The following is a 27,152-nucleotide window of genomic DNA, read 5'->3' on the forward strand; positions in this document are numbered from 1 at the left end:
TATATACCACATTAGAAAGCATTCAGAATTACGATTTCGAAGAAGAAGTAAAAAATATCAATTTTGACCAAAAATCACAAAAATATTCAGCAAAAATACAAAATTTGAGAGTTTGACATGAAATGAACAAATCTGAGAGAGAACCATCCAAGGTACTAACATATCAAACTTGAAAACATTCTGCTTTGCGGTTTCGAAGAAAAAGTTGAAATTACAAAGTTTACGCCGACGACGAACGACGACGGACAAACAGTAATATGAACAGCTCCGCTAAGTCGACTTTGTGGACAGAACGGAGAAGTGTCTAGCCTGGGTATTCATAAACTAAATATAACAAAATGTAACAAATATTCATAAAAATATAAACTTGAAGATATCGTCACAGAGTTGTAAGCCTATTTCTTGTTTGTGCTTGTTGTTGGAATCATTCAGGACACACGGTATAGTTTTAGTTATAACACACGCCATTTATTGTGAAGGATTCTATCAGGTAGATACAGTACAATATGTTGACAAAAGTTGGTTGCTACGTGACAGCCACACGGCTACGTCTGAAGATACATATAGGGAAAGGATCATGGGTCACGTGGCATTCGTAATGTAGTTACATTTGCCAAGCAGACCCGCCAATATGTGAATAAAACTAATTGGCGTACTGTAGGTATAGTAGTTGTACTATCCATTTATGGAGAGCTCACAATCAATACCAAAGTAATAAAACATCAAAACAACTGGCCTGATGTATGGTTTGGGATTATTTGAGTGTATGCAAGGCTGGTAACATGCCAATCTTTCCAATATGGAGTGACCTCACTTCATAAAAAGTTTCCTCGCTCGGGAGTATCCAAGGCTGGTAATATTGACACACAATTAACAAATCTTACATTATTAAAAAGTTACATTATTAGTGAGTATGAAATCTTATTCAGCTGACAGTTTTTAAAATAAGTAATCAAATAAAAGAGAGCTTTAAAAAAATCTCCGGTATGATGTGAGAGTATTGGAGGCACACTAAAATTAATCAAAAAAAAATTGATTTTACATCTGAAATTTTCAGTTTAATTAATTCCACCTGGGATACCTAAACAATCAAACTCGCAGTTTACAACAAGTCGGAATTAAAGCTGTGCACAACATTCCACGGTCCAAGCATACATATGGACACATGACTATATAACAGTCAGTAGTGAATGTGTGTATATGATCATACCACAATTAAACTTTGGCAATATTTTATAGTCACTAATATGATGTCCACGTTTTTAAAGATCGGATGAAAATTGCATGAATTATTGTAACCGCAAAATCAGAGTTAACGACAGGGCGACGTTTAGGACAGCGACAACAACAAGAACGAGCCAGACAGTTTCCTCTCATATTAATTTCGTTTCATTAACATTACGGCACGCTAAAAATTGCTAACTAGTTAAGGGAAATCAAAGATGTGACCAATCTTAACAAAATGTTCAAACTTATATGTGCCTTACATATAGATGCTAAAAGCAAATTTCAGATCAATATGTTTGGTGGTTCTTAAGAAGAAGATTGAAGTATTGAATTTGGTCGCCTAGACTCTCAGTGGTCAAGTAATTTCAATCAAAAATGTCTGCCGAACCAATTGTCCAATCAAAATTCTGAAAGTTAGATGCACCAGTTAGCATTTAGAAATATCAATTTAGACGATGAAAAAGCGGCGGAAGATCCCTAGATATCACTTTTTACCACAAAAATATTCATCAAAATTAAAGATATCATCACAAAATGAACAAATCTGAGAAAAGTCTATCAAGGCAATCGGACATGCAGTTTTAAACGAAAAGTAAAAAATGTATCATCATAAATAAAAAAAAATAGCGAGGTCTACCAAGGTATTTATACTCAAATTATCAAAGCAATCAGGATTGAAGTTTTTAAGAGGAAGTCGACAAATTTAAACAGTTGAAGCGGACGACAACGGACGGACAATCACTCTGATGAGCTACGCACTACAAATTTGAACTAAAATAAATAGATGGACGATGGACGATGGACAATGACGGACAATCACTTATATGATAAGCTCCGCCGACAAAGTCAACAGCAGAGCTATAATAATTGATGGAAAGCTGAAAGTAAATTATTATGCAAATTGGATAAATATTATTGGTGCAAAATACACTAATTAGATCGTCACATATATATGTACCAAGTACTTGAGATATGATGAAAAACAGATTTAGATTTCATTTTGTCATTCCCCCTGTCTTATTATATTATTTACCCCTCCCCTTTTATTTTACTTTTATAATCATATTTTACAAATCACGATTTTATAATTTGGCTTTTGATGTTTTTGTATTTAACTGATTTTTCTATTTTTAAAATATGTTGTTGTTTTTGGAAAATTTCATTAAACGAATGTTTATGTTTTTCCCTGTCGAAATATTTTCGCATTTGGGGACATCATTATATAATAAGTACGGACAGAAACACTATGTTCATCTCCGCCGTAAGCAGAAGAAACATGCTCTAGCAGGAACGGCCTTTCAGTGTTAAGAACCGGTTTAATAGAACAATTCCTTGCAATATAACAATTTGGAAGATTGACAGAAAGAACAAACGATATAAATACCTCGTATAGTTCAACAGCGTAGTAAAGCATGCTTACGATGACAACAGTACGTTCAAATGAAAATAACTGACACACCCAAAACAGTTCCCATGGCCACACCCGAACAGAGGACACACAGAGACGTAAGCATAGTAGACAAAACATAGTGTAATCTAAGTACTCTACTTAATATATAGGTATACATAGGTCAGGTTATATGTTTTGAGTTATCTTTGTCAATGGAGTAGGTGTAGTGGGAAAGAATTCTGCCTTCAATTGAAACCAAACTACGTATACAGGGTCAGATAAATGGTACCTTGCACTAATTAGGAATGTAGTTTGTCCGTATGGATACGAAGGTGTAGGTGGTATTGCCGAAATGCAAGGAGGAAATGAAAAATCCTGCACAACTAAAATCAAGATGTTTGTTACAATAAATTATAACTATGATGTGCCTACATGTTATGTTGGTTGATGACAATAGAGATTTATAGCGGTGATACATGAGAAGCAGGATATACCCACTCATTTTATGCATACCATGAGATAATATGTCTTTACTGGTAACATTATTTTCTGTCATGTATCTGTAAGTTGTTTTATATGTAGTGTACTTGTCGATTACAAGTCAGTAATTTCTCTTATGTTCTTAGACTTGTACAGTCCCTGTCATGATTATTTGGGTATATTCTACAATACTCCAGACACCCATCACGGCCACGCAAATCAACATTTTGAGGGAGGTACAAATAAGTGTTTTACAGAAACTCGAAGTTCCTCAATTTGAAATACGATGTAGGTATGTGCGAATGTAAAAAAAAAATTACCAATCATAGAAAATGAAATGACATTTTTGTTGACAAAATATTGGATATAAGATATAATTGTTATGTGTTTCTGTATAAACTATAACGGTTTTGATGTAACCAATTTATAACAAGTTTTTGTTGATGACACAGTCCCAGTTGCAATGATTATTCATGCCTAAGATAAAAGTCATATAGCCAAAAGGTTTTTTATGTGATCACAAATTGAATAGTTATGGACATGTATTGCTACATGCATATTATATGCAAACAAATTTTATATGCAAATCACTGGTTGTTTTTGAATGAATTTGTAGTATGCGGTCAGTAATTGTGTTAATAATATACTAATGACTCCTAAATTTGCAATCTAATATATGGTCACAAACTTTATATTTCAATTTGTTATTTATGAAAGTTTTGTATACTATTAAGTAATCGTGGCATTCATAAATTCATTTACAACCACTCATGTTATCATTTATGATTGATGTACATTTTTATATTCATTGATTTTTTATTATTTTGAATTTTTGAACATTTAATACAATATATTCTTACAAATAAACATAAACATGTATTATGATGTTTGTGACAAAATACGGTAATACAAAAATAGTATATTTTCAAAAAATAAGATGACTGCCAGTCGGAAGATCTTTGATCTAATTATGAAACAAACTGACATGGACATGTACTCCAAAATGTGTGACGTATGTGCCAAATATGAATGAAAAGGGTTGACCAGTCGACCATATTTGATCTCAGTATAAAACGTATTGTTTCCTAACATGTATAATGAAAATGACCAGAATACAACATTTTCAAAACAAGCAGCCTGTCATATCATCACAAAATGAACAAATCTGAGAGAGGTACACAAAGTACCAAACCAATAAGAATTGTAGTTTTCAAGAAGAAGTTGAAAATTTTAAAAGTTGACACAACAACGACAGACGAAGACTTCTTTCGAACAGGAACTGAATTGACCAGAGTATATGGAACAATCCTTCTTCCTAATGTCAACACTAAATTACACTCATTTTACGAATGTATAGTCAATGCTGTATAGTTTAGTAAACCAGAGTATAAGAGTATCTGGTTATAGAAATGAGTAACACAATCAATACATTTATTAAGTAAACTAATAAAGAGTATATTTGATACAAATACTATTTTAGGAACGATCCAAGCAAGGACATTGTTGCCGGGAATGCTACATCTTTCCTGTAAACACTTGAAAAGTTGGAGCATTTGAGCACTTCCTGTGTGAATTTGAGCACTTCCTGAGTGCATTCAATTCAAAATGAAAACATAGCACTGCACTTAGCGCATAGATATTGAATATTATTTACTTTTCCCCGTTATTTACGAACCCTAAATTATGTGGTCCATCATAATGATTTAGTAAATAGTTAATACACTTGAGTTATAAATGCCACAAAATGAATGTAATATCAATGTTGTTAAAATGTAAAAGTGTTATACTCCTTTCAGTGAATCCAATATGACTACAAATGTCACATGATTGTAGCACTATATTGGGATATTTTTAAAGTAAAAATTATGTGTCACATAAGATAATGTTTACTAAGTTTTAGTTCATCTAACAGTTTTCGAGAGATTGAGGTTAGGTATTTTTTTCGTAAAAGGGTTATTTTGGCTGTCTCTCAGATAAGCCATTATGAGGGAAAAGTTATTTAACCCTAACCATATTTTTCCTGCACAATTAACCTACCCAGTGTCGTAGATGCAATCACAACTTACCGAAATTGAATATCTATATATCTATTTTAGCTGCACGTCCACCATAAAAATATTGATGTTAGTTTCTTACGCACCCAAGCAATATTGATAGGTTATTTTGCTGTTGTATATCCACCATAACCAAAATCACATCTCTCTTATCGCACTTACCTCTTGGCAAATAGTTGGTATTTCAGCTGATTTTGAGAATATTTTCATTCGATACCATCCACGGTCGAGACTCTTATCGCATATGAATTCCTGTCTATTTATTGCCAGATAATCTACACTACGAGATGGATTACTCAACACCTTATGCCCATCTTCTAAACACGGATCTGAAATATGTGCAAATAATTACAGGAAAACCAAAATTCTCATAACAACACGTGACACAATATTCGAACTCGCACACATGGCGGCGTATACACGCACCTAATACAACTAACTAGCGCAACTAATTCACTGATACATACACCATACCAAGGAGTCAAAATCAACACGTCTTCATACCCTGCTAATTATGCCAAGCCCGTTTTAATTATAGTGAATGGTGAACAATCTGTCATGTGTGCCCCATGCGGACTAGCGTTCACAAATCGAATTTCATACTCAAAATAATATAACAACCGCGCTCCCATTAAATAAGACAAATTTGACTTTGGCATTTCTTCTCAAGATCATGATTTAGCATTTCTGTGAGGTAAATAGCCGCTCAAGTCATCAATACTGTTTTGATATGTAGTAAGACAATGAAAAACAGCGTTTTTTAAAAGAAGAAGAACTTTTTTGAGAGAAGAACAAATCAAGAACAATTGTCGCTTTCAGCAACACCTGAATCAATTATATACGTCCTATCAACTCTAAAAATGGTTTTTCACTGGAGGGTACAGAAAAAAGTGCTTTCTGACAGTGCCTTAATTTGGCTGACACAACATACGAAGGTTATGTGCAAGTTTCTGAGTTAAAGTTCAACAGCGTTAATTACCCGTAATGCCGCTGGCGATAACTTGAGTCACTGACACCGCATATTTTTGTAATTACATGAGAGAATCTTGCGTTTATTCTCGTTCACCGTGGAGATTGCACTGATTTAAATTTTAGACTGGCTATGTTGGACATTAATACGCCGAAGGTTATAAATTCTCATTGTGTTGTACTCACAGTAACCAATATACGCAAAGAGTGAGAATACCAATGGAGAATATACAACGAAAGATAACATTTCCTTTATATAATGATGCATATTTATAATCTAATTTTACAGGCACATTCAAAATGTTGAGCCACACACGATTCTTAAAATCCCCGGAGACTTCGAATATTTACACTTGAATGCTTATGTATAAATTACAATTTTCCAGGACAGCGAAGACAGAAATAGTGTGTGGTCATAGACTCAAAAAATTACCCAAATTACCCAAAAAATACGCACTGGAAACAACAGTATATCACGGTAGAAGATGTTGTTACATCACATACTATTATCAAAACCACACAGATAAATACAGTTATTTCACATGGTTCATAAATCATACAATATGATTACACTAATACAGACAGATACACAGTGATGCCACATGGTTAATAAAACATACATTATGATTACACTAATACATACAAATACACAGTTATGTCACATTGTTCATAAGTCATACAATATTACACAAATACAGACAGATACACAGTGATGTCACGTGGTTAAGAAATCAGACAATATGTTTACACTAACACAGACAAATACACAGTGATGCCACATAGTTAATAAATCATACAATATGATCACAACAACACATATAAATACACATTGATGCCACATAGTTAATAAATCATACAACATGATCACACTGACACAGACAAATACACAGTGATGCCACTTGGTTTATAAATTATGAAATACGATCACAACAACACAGACAAATACACAGTGATGCCACATAGTTAATAAATCATACAATATGATCACACTAACACAGACAAATACACAGTGATGCTACTTGGTTTATAAATTATAAAATATGATCACAACAACACATAAATACACAGTGATGCCACATGGTCCATAAATCATACAATATGATCACACTAACACAGACAAATACACAGTGATGCCACTTGGTTTACAAATTATACAATATGATCACACTAACACATACAATACACAGTAATATCACATAGTTAATAATTCATACAATATGATCACACTAGCACAGACAAATACACAGTGATGCCACTTGGTTTACAAATTATACAATATGATCACAACAACACATATAAATACACAGTGATGCCATATAGTTAATAAATCATACAATATGATCACACTAGCACATATAAATACACAGTGATATCACATGGCTCATAAATCAGACAATATGATTACACAAAAACAGACAAATACACAATGACATATCTTTTCACGTCATTTATTTTATCCGCGAACGTCAAAAATATGGTTTATTCTTAGACAGAATCGGGTTTCATATATACTGATGGGTATATATGAAACCATTCTGTCAAATATGCGTAGATGATTGCCGATATTTTAGCCATGTATATGTGTAGTTATTCGTCTCATATATTCTTTGTCAACATAAGTGAAAAACGATTGATGTGTTTGTTATCTGGCCTCCATCGTTGCACAGTATGACCACTCTGTTTGATTGCCTTGTATGTACTTTGACAGCGCACGACACGTCTATATGGCGCCGTTTTAGACTACTAACGTCTCAATGCTTATATTAAAACATGACCACATCCCTAGAGATGATCGTACTTTATTATTCTGTGTGTCTGATACAGAGAAGGATGTCACCATGTACTGATGTGAGGCTATCAAAAATGCAATATTTATTTTACCGCGAAATCAATACATTGAATGGTTGGTGTATCCGTCAAATTAACGTCGTCGTAAGCATGTCGTACTTTACTGGTATAATATCATTAACAATGTTTATTTCTAGAGTGTAACATCACTAATAAAATATTTAATTATGTAAATACGCATCCATGAGAGAATCAATGTCTTTTCTATGCAATGTAAGTTTTAGTATTTTATACTTTATTTTGTTCTATATTGTCCTATTAATGTTTTACTTTTATTTAGTTAGTTTTATCATTTTATTCTTTTGTTATTTGTTACTTTTACCATACTAAACCCCCAGATGGTTTTGGTTGTGTAATAATAATAATTATTATTATATTATTAACACATAACTCCACCATCAGTTACTATTCCCTAATCTTATAGAGGAGTGCTTAACTTATGCGTTATATACAGAGGAATGGATTATAATGTTTTATAAAATTCCAAAGCAATCACGCCCATTTGTGACCAATACAGATCACCCATATTATAACATGCCTTAACCAAATGACCAATACAAGTAGTTATAGTCATAAAATAAACATGTACCAAATGAGCAATATATTTGGTCATAGTTGTCTGAATCAAAACGAATGAATGTGGTTTAAGCTACAAAACATGAATGAACCAAATGCGCAGTCAAAATGGCCGCAACCTTATAATATACGTGAACAAATATACAAGACCAGCACATACATACAATACACGTCTTTGTACCAGCTGTCAATTTCAGAATTACAGTACTCATTAGTGAATCTGTGGAACAACCTACTATATGCTATCAAAACCTAAAGTCACGTTCGAAGTTCAAACTTTCTCTTAACATGTGTTTAATTAAAAACGCCCGATATTCTTCTCTGTTATTTTAGTTATCTCACATTCTGTTTGTGATATTTTTTTATTTATTTATTTATTTATCCATTTATTGTTCATATTTTTGTTTACAAAATGACATCACCTGCTTGAAAGATCTGTAATATCTACTTGTAATGAAGTATACATAGTTTTTTGTGTTATTTAGCTAAATTTCAGTTCCTAATTTCTTCATGACGATCATTAATTATCAATTAACTGTTTTTTTAGTGGGCGGGTCAAAAACTTGATTAATTCCACTGAACCACTTCCTTGGTTTCTATCATTCATAATGTAATGCGCTTCGTTTTTGTATCGCATGTTTCAATAACATGAAATGGTGAAATAACTGTACAATTTACATACTTACGACATAACTGAATAAAATGACCGAGTTTCACACATCTTTTCGATATGTCTCAACAAACTGAACCAAATGAACTAGTAGCCAAGATCATTTTGACATGTACGGATCAAATTACCAATACCAGTTAGCCACATCCTGATGAGATACCTTAATCAAATGACCAATACAAGTTGTTCGTATCCTTACAACACATCTCAACAAAAAGACCAATACAAGTCGTCCGCATTATCATAACATGCTTGAATCAAATGACCAATACACGTCATCCATATTCTTACTACATACCTCAACCAAATGACCAATACAAGTCGCATGTATCTTTACAATATGCCTGAATCAAATGACCAATACAAGTCGTCTATATTCTTACAATATGCCTGAATCAAATGACCAATACAAGTCGTCTGTATCCTTACAATATGCCTGAATCGAATGACCAATACAAGTCGTCTGTATCCTTACAATATGCATGAATCAAATGACCAATACAAGTCGTCTGTATCTTTACAATATGCCTGAATCAAATGACCAATACAAGTTGTCTGTATCCTTACAACACACCTCAACCAATTGACCAATACAAGTCATCCGTATCCTTACAATATGCCTGAATCAAATGACCAATACAAGTCGCCCGTATCCTTACAACACACCTCAACCAAATGACCAATACAAGTCGTCCGTATCCTTACAATATGCCTGAATCAAATGACCAATACAAGTCGTCTGTATCCTTACAATATGCATGAATCAAATGACCAATACAAGTCGCCTGTATCCTTACAATATGCCTGAATCAAATGACCAATACAAGTCGTCTGTATCCTTACAATATGCCTGAATCAAATGACCAATACAAGTCGTCTGTATTTTTCCAACACACCCCAACTAAATGACCAATACAAGTCGCCCGTATCCTTACAATATGCCTGAATCAAATGACCAATACAAGTCGTCTGTATCCTTACAATATGCCTGAATCAAATGACCAATACAAGTCGTCTGTATCCTTACAACACACTTCAACTAAATGACCAATATAAGTCGTCCGTGTCATTACAATATGCCTGAATCAACCGACCAATACAAGTCACCCCTAGCATTGCAACATCCCCACACCAAATGACTAATACTAGATATCTACTTCCTTAAGACATACTTATTCCAAATTACTAAATCAAGTCTCTTATTATCTTACGTGCAAATGAACTTTACAAGTCGCTGATAGCATTACAGCATAACCTGCCTAGAAGAATGGCCATTCATATTCATTAACATGCCTATGACCTGGCTGAACAACTAACCAGTACAAATATCACACATTCCTATGTCATCCCTAGAACACACAGCTAGTGTGCAAATCGGTGCATACTTATTAGCGATTCTCTCACGATCAAACTACAATAGCACTGCCAATAGTTTCATAACAATATTTCACAATGATGTGTTATTTGAATGGCTGCCAAATATAACATCCCTGGCGACATGATTTCTGTTATCATTGGAATTTTTAAGACACCCATGTGGCAAATGACTATAACTTGTTGGAATGTTATAGCCATGTAATGTCTTAACCATATGCCATAGTAATAATTCATATGATTACACTTACTCTATCAGGATTGCCATAGTATATGGTTCATATGATTACACTTACTGCATCGGGATTGCCATAGTAATAATTCATATGATTACACTTACTGTATCAAGATTGCCATAGTAATAATTTATAGGATTACACTTACTGTATCAAGATTGCCATAGTAACAATTTATATGATTACACTTACTGTATCAGGATTGCCAAAGTAATAATTCATATGAATACACTTACTGTATGCCATAGTAATAATTCATATGATTACACTTACTGTATCAAGATTGCCATAGTAATAATTCATATGATTACACTTACTGTATCAGGATTTCCGAAGTAATAATTCATATGAATACACTTACTATATCAGGATTGACATAGTAATAATTCATATGACTACACTTACTGTACCAGGATTGCCATAGTAATAATTTATATGATTACACTTACTGTATCAGGATTGCCATAGTAATAATTCATATGATTACACTTACTGTATCAGGATTGCCATAGTAATAATTCATATGACTACACTTACTGTACCAGGATTGCCATAGTAATAATGTATATGATTACACTTACTGTATCAGGATTGCCATAGTAATAATTCATATGATTACACTTACTGTATCAGGATTGCCATAGTAATAATTCATATGACTACACTTACTATATCAGGATTGCCATAGAATTAATTCATATGAATACACTTACTGTGTCAGGATTGTCATAGTAATAATTCATATGATTACACTTACTGTATCAGTATTACCATAGTATTAATTCATATGATTATACTTACTATATCAGGATTGCCATAGTAATAATTCATATGATTACACTTACTGTATCAGGATTGCCATAGTAAAAATTCATATGATTACACTTCCTGTATCAGGATTGCCATAGCATTAATTCATATGGTTACACTTACTATATCAAGATTGACATAGTAATAATTCATATGATTACACTTACTGAATCAGGATTGCCATAGTAATAGTTCATATGATTACACTTACTCTATCAGGAATACCATAGTAATAATACATGACTACACTTACTGTAACCGGATTGCCATAGTAACAATTCATATGATTACACTTACTGTATCAGGATTGCCATAGTAATAATTCATATGATTACACTTACTGTATCAGGATTTCCGAAGTAATAATTCATATGAATACACTTACTGTATCAGGATTGCCATAGTAATAATTCATATGACTACACTTACTGTACCAGGATTACCATAGTAATAATTAATATGATTACACTTACTGTATCAGGATTGCCATAGTAATAATTAATATGATTACACTTACTGTATCAGGATTGCCATAGTAATAATTCATATGACTACACTTACTGTACCAGGATTGCCATAGTAATAATGTATATGATTACACTTACTGTATCAGGATTGCCATAGTAATAAGTCATATGATTACACTTACTGTATCAGGATTGCCATAGTAATAATTCATATGACTACACTTACTGTATCAGGATTGCCATAGTAATAATTCATATGACTACACTTACTGTACCAGGATTGCCATAGTAATAATGTATATGATTACACTTACTGTATCAGGATTGCCATAGTAATAATTCATATGATTACACTTACTGTATCAGGATTGCCACAGTAATAATTCATATGACTACACTTACTGTACCTGGATTGCCATAGTAATAATGTATATGATTACACTTACTGTATCAGGATTGCCATAGTAATAATTCATATGATTACACTTACTGTATCAGGATTGCCATAGTAATAATTCATATGACTACACTTACTATATCAGGATTGCCATAGAATTAATTCATATGAATACACTTACTGTGTCAGGATTGTCATAGTAATAATTCATATGATTACACTTACTGTATCAGTATTACCATAGTATTAATTCATATGATTATACTTACTATATCAGGATTGCCATAGTAATAATTCATATGATTACACTTACTGTATCAGGATTGCCATAGTAAAAATTCATATGATTACACTTCCTGTATCAGGATTGCCATAGCATTAATTCATATGATTATACTTACTATATCAGGATTGCCATAGTAATAATTCATATGATTACACTTACTGTATCAGGATTGCCATAGTAAAAATTCATATGATTACACTTACTGTATCAGGATTAAAATAGTAATAACTCATATGACTACACTTACTGTATCAGGATTGCCATAGTAATAATACATGACTACACTTACTATATCAGGATTGCCATAGTAATAGTTCATATGATTACACTTACTGTATCAGGACTGCCAAAGTAATAGTTCATATGATTACACTTACTGTATCAGTATTGCCATAGTAATAGTTCATATGATTACACTTACTGTATCAGGATTGCCATAGTAATAACTCATATCATTACACTTACTGTATCAGGATTGCCATAGTAATAATTCATATCATTACACTTACTGTATCAGGATTGCCATAGTAATAATTAAAATGATTACACTTACTCTATCAGGACTGCCATAGTAATAATTCATATCATTACACTTACTGTATCAGGATTGCCATAGTAATAATTCATATGATTACACTTACTATATCAGGATTGTCATAGTAATAATTCATATGATTACACTTACTGTATCAGGATTGCCATAGTAATAATTCATATGATTACACTTACTGTATCAGGATTAAAATAGTAATAACTCATATGACTACACTTACTGTATCAGGATTGCCATAGTAATAATACATGACTACACTTACTGTATCAGGATTGCCATAGTAATAGTTCATATGATTACACTTACTGTATCAGGATTGCCAAAGTAATAATTCATATGGTTGCACTTACTGTTTCAGGTTTGCCATAGTAATAATTCATATGATTACACTTAATGTATCAGGATTACCATAGTAATAATTCATATGACTACACTTACTGTATCAGGATTGCCATAGTAATAATACATGACTAAACTTACTGTATCAGGATTGCCATAGTAATAATTTGTATGATTACACTTACTGTATCAGAATTACCATAGCAATGACTTATATGATTGCAATTACTGTATCAGGATTACCATAGTAATAATACATGACTACACTTACTGTATCAGGACTGTCATAGTAATAATTTACATGATTACACTTACTGTATCAAGATTGCCATAGTAATAGTTCACATGATTACACTCACTGCATCAAGATTGCCAGAGTAATAATTCATATGATTACACTTACTGAATCAGGATTGCCATAGTAATAGTTCATATGATTACACTTACTCTATCAGTATTACCATAGTAATAATACATGACTACACTTACTGTAACAGGATTGCCATAGTAATACTTCATATGATTACACTTACTGTATCAGGATTGTCATAGTAATAATTCATATGATTACACTTACTGTATCACGATTGCCAAAGTAATAATTCATATGATTACACTTACTGTATCAGGATTGCCATAGTAATAACTCATATGACTACACTTACTGTATCAGGATTGCCATAGTAATAATACATGACTACACTTACTATATCAGGATTGCCATAGTAATAGTTCATATGATTACACTTACTGTATCAGGATTGCCAAAGTAATAATTCATATGGTTGCACTTACTGTTTCAGGTTTGCCATAGTAATAATTCATATGATTACACTTAATGTATCAGGATTACCATAGTAATAATTCATATGACTACACTTACTGTATCAGGATTGCCATAGTAATAATACATGACTAAATATACTGTATCAGGATTGCCATAGTAATAATTTGTATGATTACACTTACTGTATCAGAATTACCATAGCAATGACTTATATGATTGCAATTACTGTATCAGGATTACCATAGTTATAATACATGACTACACTTACTGTATCAGGACTGTCATAGTAATAATTTACATGATTACACTTACTGTATCAAGATTGCCATAGTAATAGTTCACATGATTACACTCACTGCATCAAGATTGCCAGAGTAATAATTCATATGATTACACTTACTGTATCAGGATTGCCATAGTAATAATTCATATGATTACACTTACTGTATCAGGATTGCCATAGTAATAATACATATGATTACACTTACTGTATCAGGATTGCCATAGTAATAGTTCATATGATTCCACTTACTGTATCAGGATTGCCATAGTAATAATACATATGATTACACTTACTGTATCAAGATTGCCATAGTAATAATTTATAAAATTACACTCACTGCATCAAGATTGCCATAGTAATAATACATGACTACACTTACTGTATCAGGATTGCTATAGTAATAATTCATATGATTACACTTACTGTATCAGGATTACTATAGTATTAATTCACATGATTACAATAACTGTGTCAGGATTACCATAGTAATAGTTCATATGATTACACTTACTGTATCAGTATTTCCATAGTAATAGTTCATATGATTACACTTACTGTATCAGGATTACCATAGTAATAGTTCATATAATTACACTTACTGTATCAAAATTACTATAGTATTAATTCACATGATTACAATAACTGTATCAGAATTACCATAGCAATAGTTCATATGATTACACTTACTGTATCAGTATTGTCATAGTAATAGTTCATATGATTACACTTACTGTATCAGGATTGCCATAGTAATAATTCATATGATTACACTTACTGTATCAGGATTACCATAGGAATAATACATGACTACACTTACTGTATCAGGATTGCCATAGTAATAATTCATATGATTACACTTACTGTATCAGGATTGCCATAGTAATAGTTCATATGATTACACTTACTCTATCAGGATTACCATAGTAATAATACATGCCTACACTTACTGTATCAGGATTGCCATAGTAATAATTCATATGATTACACTTACTGAATCAGGATTGCCATAGTAATAGTTCATATGATTACACTTACTCTATCAGGATTACCATAGTAATAATACATGACTACACTTACTGTAACAGGATTGCCATAGTAATAATTCATATGATTACACTTACTGTATCAGGATTGCCATAGTAATAATTCATATGATTACACTTACTGTATCAGGATTGCCATAGTAATAATTCAAATGATTACACTTACTGTATCAGGATTGTCATAGTAATAATTCATATGATTACACTTACTGTATCAGGATTGCCATAATAATAATTCATATGATTACACTTACTGTATCAGGATTGCCATAGTAATAATTCATATGATTACACTTACTGTATCAGGATTGTCATAGTAATAATTCATATGATTACACTTACTGTATCAGGATTGCCATAGTAATAATTCAAATGATTACACTTACTGTATCAGGATAGTCATAGTAATAATTCATATGATTACACTTACTGTATCAGGATTGTCATAGTAATAATTCATATGATTACACTTACTGTATCAGGATTGTCATAGTAATAATTCATATGATTATACTTACTGTATCAGGATTGCCATAGTAATAATTAAAATGATTACACTTACTCTATCAGGATTGCCATAGTAATAATTCATATCATTACACTTACTGTATCAGGATTGCCATAGTAATAATTCATATGATTACACTTACTGTATCAGGATTGCCATAGTAATAAATCATATGATTACACTTACTGTATCAAGATTGCCATAGTAATAATTCATATGATTACACTTACTATATCTGGATTGTCATAGTAATAATTCATATGATTATGCTTACTGTATCAGGATTGTCATAGTAATAATTCATATGATTACACTTACAGTGTCAGGATTGTCATAGTAATAATTCATATGATTACACTAACTGTATCAAGATTGCCATAGTAATAATTCATATGATTACACTTACTATATCAGGATTGTCATAGTAATAATTCATATGATTACACTTACTGAATCAGGATTGCCATAGTAATAATTCATATGATTACACTTACTGTATCATGATTGCCATAGTAATAATACATGACTACACTTACTGTATCAGGATTGCCATAGTAATATTTCATATGATTACACAACTGTATCAAGATTTATATAGTATTAATTCACATGATTACACTAACTGTACCAGGATTGCCATAGCAATGATTTATATGATTATACTTACTGTATCAGAATTACCATAGCAATGGCTTTTATGATTACACTCACTGTATCAGGATTGCCATAGTATTAATTCACATGATTACAATAACTGTATCAATATTACCATAGTAATAGTTTATATGATTACACTTACTGTATCAGGATTACCATAGTAATAGTTCATATGATTACACTTACTGTATCAGGATTGCCATAGTAATAATTCATATGACTACACTTACTGTATCAGGATTGCCATAGTAATATTTCATATGATTACACTACTGTATCAGGATTTATATAGTATTAATTCACATGATTACACTTACTGTATCAGGATTGCCATAGTAATAATTCATATGACTACACTTACTGTATCAGGACTGCCATAGTAATAATACATGACTAAACTTACTGTATCAGGATTGCCATAGTAATAATACATGACTAAACTTACTGTATCAGGATTGCCATAGTAATAATTCATATCATTACACTTACTCTATCAGGATTGCCATAGTAATAGTTCATATGATTACACTTACTGTATCAGGATTACCATAGTAATAATTTATATGATTACACTAACTGTACCAGGATTGTCATAGCAATGATTTATATGATTACACTTACTGTATCAGGATTGCCATAGTAATAATTCATATGATTACACTTACTGTATCAAGATTGCCATAGTAATATTTCATATGATTACACTTACTGTATCAGGATTACTATAGTATTAATTCACATGATTACACTTACTGTATCAGGATTGCCATAATAATAATTCATATGATTACACTTACTATATCAAGATTGCCATATTAATATTTCATATGATTACACTTACTATATCAGGATTGTCATAGTAATAATTCATATGATTACACTTACTGTATCAGGATTGCCATAGTAATAATTCATATGATTACACTTAATATATCAGGATTGTCAAAGTAATAATTCATATGATTACACTTACTGTATCAGGATTGACATAGTAATAATTCATATGATTACACTTACTGTGAGGGGATTGCCATAGTAATAATTCATATGATTATTCTTACTGTATCAGGGTTGTCATAGTAATAATTCAAATGATTACACTTACTGTATCAGGATTGTCATAGTAATAAATCATATGATTACACTTACTGTATCAGGATTGCCATAGTAATAATTCATATGATTACACTTACTGTATCAGGATTGCCATAGTAATAATTCATATCATTACACTTACTGTATCAGGATTGCCATAGTAATAATTAAAATGATTACACTTACTCTATCAGGATTGCCATAGTAATAATTCATATCATTACACTTACTGTATCAGGATTGCCATAGTAATAATTCATATGATTACACTTACTATATCAGGATTGTCATAGTAATAATTCATATGATTACACTTACTGTATCAGGATTGCCATAGTAATAATTCATATGATTACACTTACTGTATCAGGATTGAAATAGTAATAATACATGACTACACTTACTGTATCAGGATTGCCATAGTAATATTTCATATGATTACACTACTGTATCAGGATTTATATAGTATTAATTCACATGATTACACTTACTGTATCAGGATTGCCATAGTAATAACTCATATGACTACACTTACTGTATCAGGATTGCCATAGTAATAATACATGACTACACTTACTGTATCAGGATTGCCATAGTAATAGTTCATATGATTACACTTACTGTATCAGGATTGCCATAGTAATAATTCATATGATTACACTTACTGTATCAGGATTACCAAAGTAATAATTCATATGGTTGCACTTACTGTTTCAGGTTTGCCATAGTAATAATTCATAAGATTACACTTACTGTATCAGGATTAACATAGTAATAATTCATATAATTATACTCACTATATCAGGATTGCCATAGTAATAATTCATATGACTACACTTACTGTATCAGGATTGCCATAGTAATAATACATGACTAAACTTACTGTATCAGGATTGCCATAATAATAATTTATATGATTACACTTACTGTATCAGAATTACCATAGCAATGGCTTATATGATTACACTCACTATATCTGGATTACTATAGTAATAATTTATATGATTACACTTACTGTATCAGGATTACCATAGTAATAATACATGACTACACTTACTGTATCAGGATTGCCATAGTAATAGTTCATATGATTACACTTACTGTATCAGGATTGCCATAGTAATAATTTATATGATTACACTTACTGTATCAGGATTACCATAGTAATAATTCATATGATTACACTTACTGTATCAGGATTGCCATAGTAATAATTTACATGATTACACTTACTGTATCAATATTGCCATAGTAATAGTTCACATGATTACACTCACTGCATCAAGATTGCCATAGTAATAATTCATATGATTACACTTACTGTATCAAGATAGCCATAGTAATAATTTATAAGATTACACTCACTGCATCAAGATTGCCATAGTAATAATACATGACTACACTTACTGTATCAGGATTGCCATAGTAATAATTCATATGATTACACTTACTGTATCAGGATTGCCATAGTAATAGTTCATATGATTACACTTACTGTATCAGGATTGCCATAGTAATAATTCATATGACTACACTTACTGTATCAGGATTGCCATAGTAATAATACATGACTAAACTTTCTGTATCAGGATTGCCATAGTAATAATTTATATGATTACACTTACTGTATCAGGATTACCATAGTAATAATTGATATGATTACACTAACTGTACCAGGATTGTCATAGCAATGATTTATATGATTACATTTACTGTATCAGGATTGCCATAGTAATAATTCATATGATTACACTTACTATATCAGGATTGTCAAAGTAATAATTCATATGATTACACTTACTGTATCAGGATTGACATAGTAATAATTCATATGATTACACTTACTGTGTCAGGATTGCCATAGTAATAATTCATATGATTATTCTTACTGTATCAGGATTGTCATAGTAATAATTCAAATGATTACACTTACTGTATCAGGATTGTCATAGTAATAATTCATATGATTACACTTACTGTATCAGGATTGCCATAGTAATAATTCATATGATTACACTTACTGTATCAGGATTGCCATAGTAATAATTCATATCATTACACTTACTGTATCAGGATTGCCATAGTAATAATTAAAATGATTACACTTACTCTATCAGGATTGCCATAGTAATAATTCATATCATTACACTTACTGTATCAGGATTGCCATAGTAATAATTCATATCATTACACTTACTATATCAGGATTGTCATAGTAATAATTCATATGATTACACTTACTGTATCAGGATTGCCATAGTAATAATTCATATGATTACACTTACTGTATCAGGATTGAAATAGTAATAATACATGACTACACTTACTGTATCAGGATTGCCATAGTAATATTTCATATGATTACACTACTGTATCAGGATTTATATAGTATTAATTCACATGATTACACTTACTGTATCAGGATTGCCATAGTAATAATTCATATGACTACACTTACTGTATCAGGATTGCCATAGTAATAATACATGACTACACTTACTGTATCAGGATTGCCATAGTAATAGTTCATATGATTACACTTACTGTATCAGGATTGCCATAGTAATAATTCATATGATTACACTTACTGTATGCCGATTGCAATAGTAATAGTTCATATGATTACACTTACTGTATCAGGATTGCCATAGTAATAATTCATGTGATTACACTTACTGTATCAGGATTGCCAAAGTAATAATTCATATGGTTGCACTTACTGTTTCAGGTTTGCCATAGTAATAATTCATATGATTACACTTACTGTATCAGGATTAACATAGTAATAATTCATATGATTATACTCACTATATCAGGATTGCCATAGTAATAATTCATATGACTACACTTACTGTATCAGGATTGCCATAGTAATAATACATGACTAAACTTACTGTATTAGGATTGCCATAGTAATAATTTATATGATTACACTTACTGTATCAGAATTACCATAGCAATGGCTTATATGATTACACTCACTATATCTGGATTACTATAGTAATAATTTATATGATTACACTTACTGTATCAGGATTACCATAGTAATAATACATGACTACACTTACTGTATCAGGATTGCCATAGTAATAGTTCATATGATTACACTTACTGTATCAGGATTGCCATAGTAATAATTTATATGATTAAACTTACTGTATCAGGATTACCATAGTAATAATTCATATGATTACACTTACTGTATCAGGATTGCCATAGTAATAATTTATATGATTACACTCACTGCATCAAGATTGCCATAGTAATAATACATGACTACACTTACTGTATCAGGATTGCCATAGTAATAATTCATATGATTACACTTACTGTATCAGGATTGCCATAGTAATAGTTCATATGATTACACTTATTGTATCAGGATTGCCATAGTAATAATATATATGATTACACTTACTGTATCAGGATTGCCATTGTAATAATTCATATGATTACACTTACTGTATCAGGATTACTATAGTATTAATTCACATGATTACAATAACTGTATCTGGATTACCATAGTAATAGTTCATATGATTACACATACTGTATCAGTATTTCCATAGTAATAGTTCATATGATTACACTTACTGTATCAGGATCACCATAGTAATAGTTCATATGATTACACTTACTGTATCAAAATTACTATAGTATTAATTCACATGATTACAATAACTGTATCAGGATTGCCATAGTAATAATTCATATGATTACACTTACTGTATCAGGATTGCCATAGTAATAATTCATATGATTACACTTACTGTATCAGTATTGTCATAGTAATAGGTCATATGATTACACTTACTGTATCAGGATTGCCATAGTAATAATTCATATGATTACACTTACTGTATCAGGATTACCATAGGAATAATACATGACTACACTTACTGTATCAGGATTGCCATAGTAATAATTCATATGATTACACTTACTGTATCAGGATTGCCATAGTAATAGTTCATATGATTACACTTACTCTATCAGGATTACCATAGTAATAATACATGCCTACACTTACTGTATCAGGATTGCCATAGTAATAATTCATATGATTACACTTACTCTATCAGGATTACCCTAGTAATAATACATGACTACACTTACTGTAACAGGATGGCCATAGTAATAATTCATATGATTACACTTACTGTATCAGGATTGCCATAGTAATAATTCATATGATTACACTTACTGTATCAGGATTGCCATAGTAATAATTCAAATGATTACACTTACTGTATCAGGATTGTCATAGTAATAATTCATATGATTACACTTACTGTATCAGGATTGCCATAATAATAATTCATATGATTACACTTACTGTATCAGGATTGCCATAGTAATAATTCATATGATTACACTAACTGTATCGGGATTGTCATAGTAATAATTCATATGATTACACTTACTGTATCAGGATTGCCATAGTAATAATTAAAATGATTACACTTACTGTATCAGGATTGCCATAGTAATAATTCATATCATTACACTTACTGTATCAGGATTGCCATAGTAATAATTCATATGATTACACTTACTGTATCAGGATTGCCATAGTAATAATTCATATGATTACACTTACTGTATCAAGATTGCCATAGCAATAAATCATATGATTACACTTACTATATCAGGATTGCCATAGAAATAATTCATATGATTACTCTTACTGTATCAGGATTGCCATAGTAATAATTCATATGATTACACCTACAGTGTCAGGATTGTCATAGTAATAATTCATATGATTACACTTACTGTATCAACATTGCCATAGTAATAATTCATATGATTACACTTACTATATCAGGATTGTCATAGTAATAATTCATATGATTACACTTACTGTATCAGGATTGCCATAGTAATAATTCATATGATTACACTTACTGTATCAGGATTGCCATAGTAATAATACATGACTACACTTACTGTATCAGGATTGCCATAGTAATATTTCATATGATTACACTACTGTATCAGGATTTATATAGTATTAATTCACATGATTACACTAACTGTACCAGCATTGCCATAGCAATGATTTATATGATTATACTTACTGTATCAGAATTACCATAGCAATGGCTTATATGATTACACTCACTGTATCAGGATTTATATAGTACTAATTCACATGATTACAATAACTGTATCAATATTACCATAGTAATAGTTTATTTGATTACACTTACTGTATCAGGATTGCCATAGTAATAGTTCATATGATTACACTTACTGTATCAGGATTGCCATAGTAATAATTCATATGACTACACTTACTGTATCAGGACTGCCATAGTAATAATACATGACTAAACTTACTGTATCAGGATTGCCATAGTAATAATACATGACTAAACTTACTGTATCAGGATTGCCATAGTAATAATTCATATCATTACACTTACTGTATCAGGATTGCCATAGTAATAGTTCATATGATTACACTTACTGTATCAGGATTACCATAGTAATAATTCATATGATTACACTTACTGTATCAGGATTGCCATAGTAATAATTCATATGATTACACTTACTGTATCAAGATTGCCATAGTAATAGTTCATATGATTACACTTACTGTATCAGGATTACTATAGTATTAATTCACATGATTACACTTACTGTATCAGGATTGCCATAGTAATAATTCATATGATTACAATTACTATATCAAGATTGCCATAGTAATATTTCATATGATTACACTTACTATATCAGGATTGTCATAGTAATAATTCATATGATTACACTTACTGTATCAGGATTGCCATAGTAATAATTCATATGATTACACTTACTATATCAGGATTGTCAAAGTAATAATTCATATGATTACACTTACTGTATCAGGATTGACATAGCAATAATTCATATGATTACACATACTGTGTCAGGATTGCCATAGTAATAATTCATATGATTATTTTTACTGTATCAGGATTGTCATAGTAATAATTCAAATGATTACACATACTGTATCAGGATTGTCATAGTAATAATTCATATGATTACACTTACTGTGTCAGGATTGCCATAGTAATAATTCATATCATTACACTTACTGTATCAGGATTGCCATAGTAATAATTCATATCATTACACTTACTGTATCAGGATTGCCATAGTAATAATTAAAATGATTACACTTACTCTATCAGGACTGCCATAGTAATAATTCATATCATTACACTTACTGTATCAGGATTGCCATAGTAATAATTCATATGATTACACTTACTATATCAGGATTGTCATAGTAATAATTCATATGATTACACTTACTGTATCAGGATTGCCATAGTAATAATTCATATGATTACACTTACTGTATCAGGATTAAAATAGTAATAACTCATATGACTACACTTACTGTATCAGGATTGCCATAGTAATAATACATGACTACACTTACTGTATCAGGATTGCCATAGTAATAGTTCATATGATTACACTTACTGTATCAGGATTGCCATAGTAATAATTCATATTATTACACTTACTGTATCAGGATTGCCAAAGTAATAATTCATATGATTACACTTACTCTATCAGGATTACCCTAGTAATAATACATGACTACACTTACTGTAACAGGATGGCCATAGTAATAATTCATATGATTACACTTACTGTATCAGGATTGCCATAGTAATAATTCATATGATTACACTTACTGTATCAGGATTGCCATAGTAATAATTCAAATGATTACACTTACTGTATCAGGATTGTCATAGTAATAATTCATATGATTACACTTACTGTATCAGGATTGCCATAATAATAATTCATATGATTACACTTACTGTATCAGGATTGCCATAGTAATAATTCATATGATTACACTAACTGTATCGGGATTGTCATAGTAATAATTCATATGATTACACTTACTGTATCAGGATTGCCATAGTAATAATTAAAATGATTACACTTACTCTATCAGGATTGCCATAGTAATAATTCATATCATTACACTTACTGTATCAGGATTGCCATAGTAATAATTCATATGATTACACTTACTGTATCAGGATTGCCATAGTAATAATTCATATGATTACACTTACTGTATCAAGATTGCCATAGCAATAAATCATATGATTACACTTACTATATCAGGATTGCCATAGAAATAATTCATATGATTACTCTTACTGTATCAGGATTGCCATAGTAATAATTCATATGATTACACCTACAGTGTCAGGATTGTCATAGTAATAATTCATATGATTACACTTACTGTATCAACATTGCCATAGTAATAATTCATATGATTACACTTACTATATCAGGATTGTCATAGTAATAATTCATATGATTACACTTACTGTATCAGGATTGCCATAGTAATAATTCATATGATTACACTTACTGTATCAGGATTGCCATAGTAATAATACATGACTACACTTACTGTATCAGGATTGCCATAGTAATATTTCATATGATTACACTACTGTATCAGGATTTATATAGTATTAATTCACATGATTACACTAACTGTACCAGCATTGCCATAGCAATGATTTATATGATTATACTTACTGTATCAGAATTACCATAGCAATGGCTTATATGATTACACTCACTGTATCAGGATTTATATAGTACTAATTCACATGATTACAATAACTGTATCAATATTACCATAGTAATAGTTTATTTGATTACACTTACTGTATCAGGATTGCCATAGTAATAGTTCATATGATTACACTTACTGTATCAGGATTGCCATAGTAATAATTCATATGACTACACTTACTGTATCAGGACTGCCATAGTAATAATACATGACTAAACTTACTGTATCAGGATTGCCATAGTAATAATACATGACTAAACTTACTGTATCAGGATTGCCATAGTAATAATTCATATCATTACACTTACTGTATCAGGATTGCCATAGTAATAGTTCATATGATTACACTTACTGTATCAGGATTACCATAGTAATAATTTATATGATTACACTAACTGTACCAGGATTGTCATAGCAATGATTTATATGATTACACTTACTGTATCAGGATTGCCATAGTAATAATTCATATGATTACACTTACTGTATCAAGATTGCCATAGTAATAGTTCATATGATTACACTTACTGTATCAGGATTACTATAGTATTAATTCACATGATTACACTTACTGTATCAGGATTGCCATAGTAATAATTCATATGATTACAATTACTATATCAAGATTGCCATAGTAATATTTCATATGATTACACTTACTATATCAGGATTGTCATAGTAATAATTCATATGATTACACTTACTGTATCAGGATTGCCATAGTAATAATTCATATGATTACACTTACTATATCAGGATTGTCAAAGTAATAATTCATATGATTACACTTACTGTATCAGGATTGACATAGCAATAATTCATATGATTACACATACTGTGTCAGGATTGCCATAGTAATAATTCATATGATTATTTTTACTGTATCAGGATTGTCATAGTAATAATTCAAATGATTACACATACTGTATCAGGATTGTCATAGTAATAATTCATATGATTACACTTACTGTGTCAGGATTACCATAGTAATAATTCATATCATTACACTTACTGTATCAGGATTGCCATAGTAATAATTCATATCATTACACTTACTGTATCAGGATTGCCATAGTAATAATTAAAATGATTACACTTACTCTATCAGGACTGCCATAGTAATAATTCATATCATTACACTTACTGTATCAGGATTGCCATAGTAATAATTCATATGATTACACTTACTATATCAGGATTGTCATAGTAATAATTCATATGATTACACTTACTGTATCAGGATTGCCATAGTAATAATTCATATGATTACACTTACTGTATCAGGATTAAAATAGTAATAACTCATATGACTACACTTACTGTATCAGGATTGCCATAGTAATAATACATGACTACACTTACTGTATCAGGATTGCCATAGTAATAGTTCATATGATTACACTTACTGTATCAGGATTGCCATAGTAATAATTCATATGATTACACTTACTGTATCAGGATTGCCAAAGTAATAATTCATATGAT

The 27,152-nt window shown here is 30.9% G+C and overlaps 1 protein-coding gene across 1 annotated transcript in view; it reads right to left on the bottom strand.

The window, feature by feature from the left end:
- LOC102807784 (von Willebrand factor D and EGF domain-containing protein-like) overlaps positions 1 to 27,152 on the bottom strand; it is a 157,397-nt gene that overhangs the window by 122,959 nt on the left and 7,286 nt on the right. Inside the window, exon 2 of the mRNA XM_085495651.1 lies at positions 5,314 to 5,480. Coding sequence (XP_085351777.1) covers positions 5,314 to 5,480 — 167 coding nt within the window. The remainder of the gene's footprint in view (positions 1 to 5,313; positions 5,481 to 27,152) is intronic.

Source organism: Saccoglossus kowalevskii, chromosome 22 (genome assembly GCF_978046115.1).
Source record: "Saccoglossus kowalevskii chromosome 22, keSacKowa6.1, whole genome shotgun sequence".
In the NCBI taxonomy this organism is placed as follows: domain Eukaryota; kingdom Metazoa; phylum Hemichordata; class Enteropneusta; family Harrimaniidae; genus Saccoglossus; species Saccoglossus kowalevskii.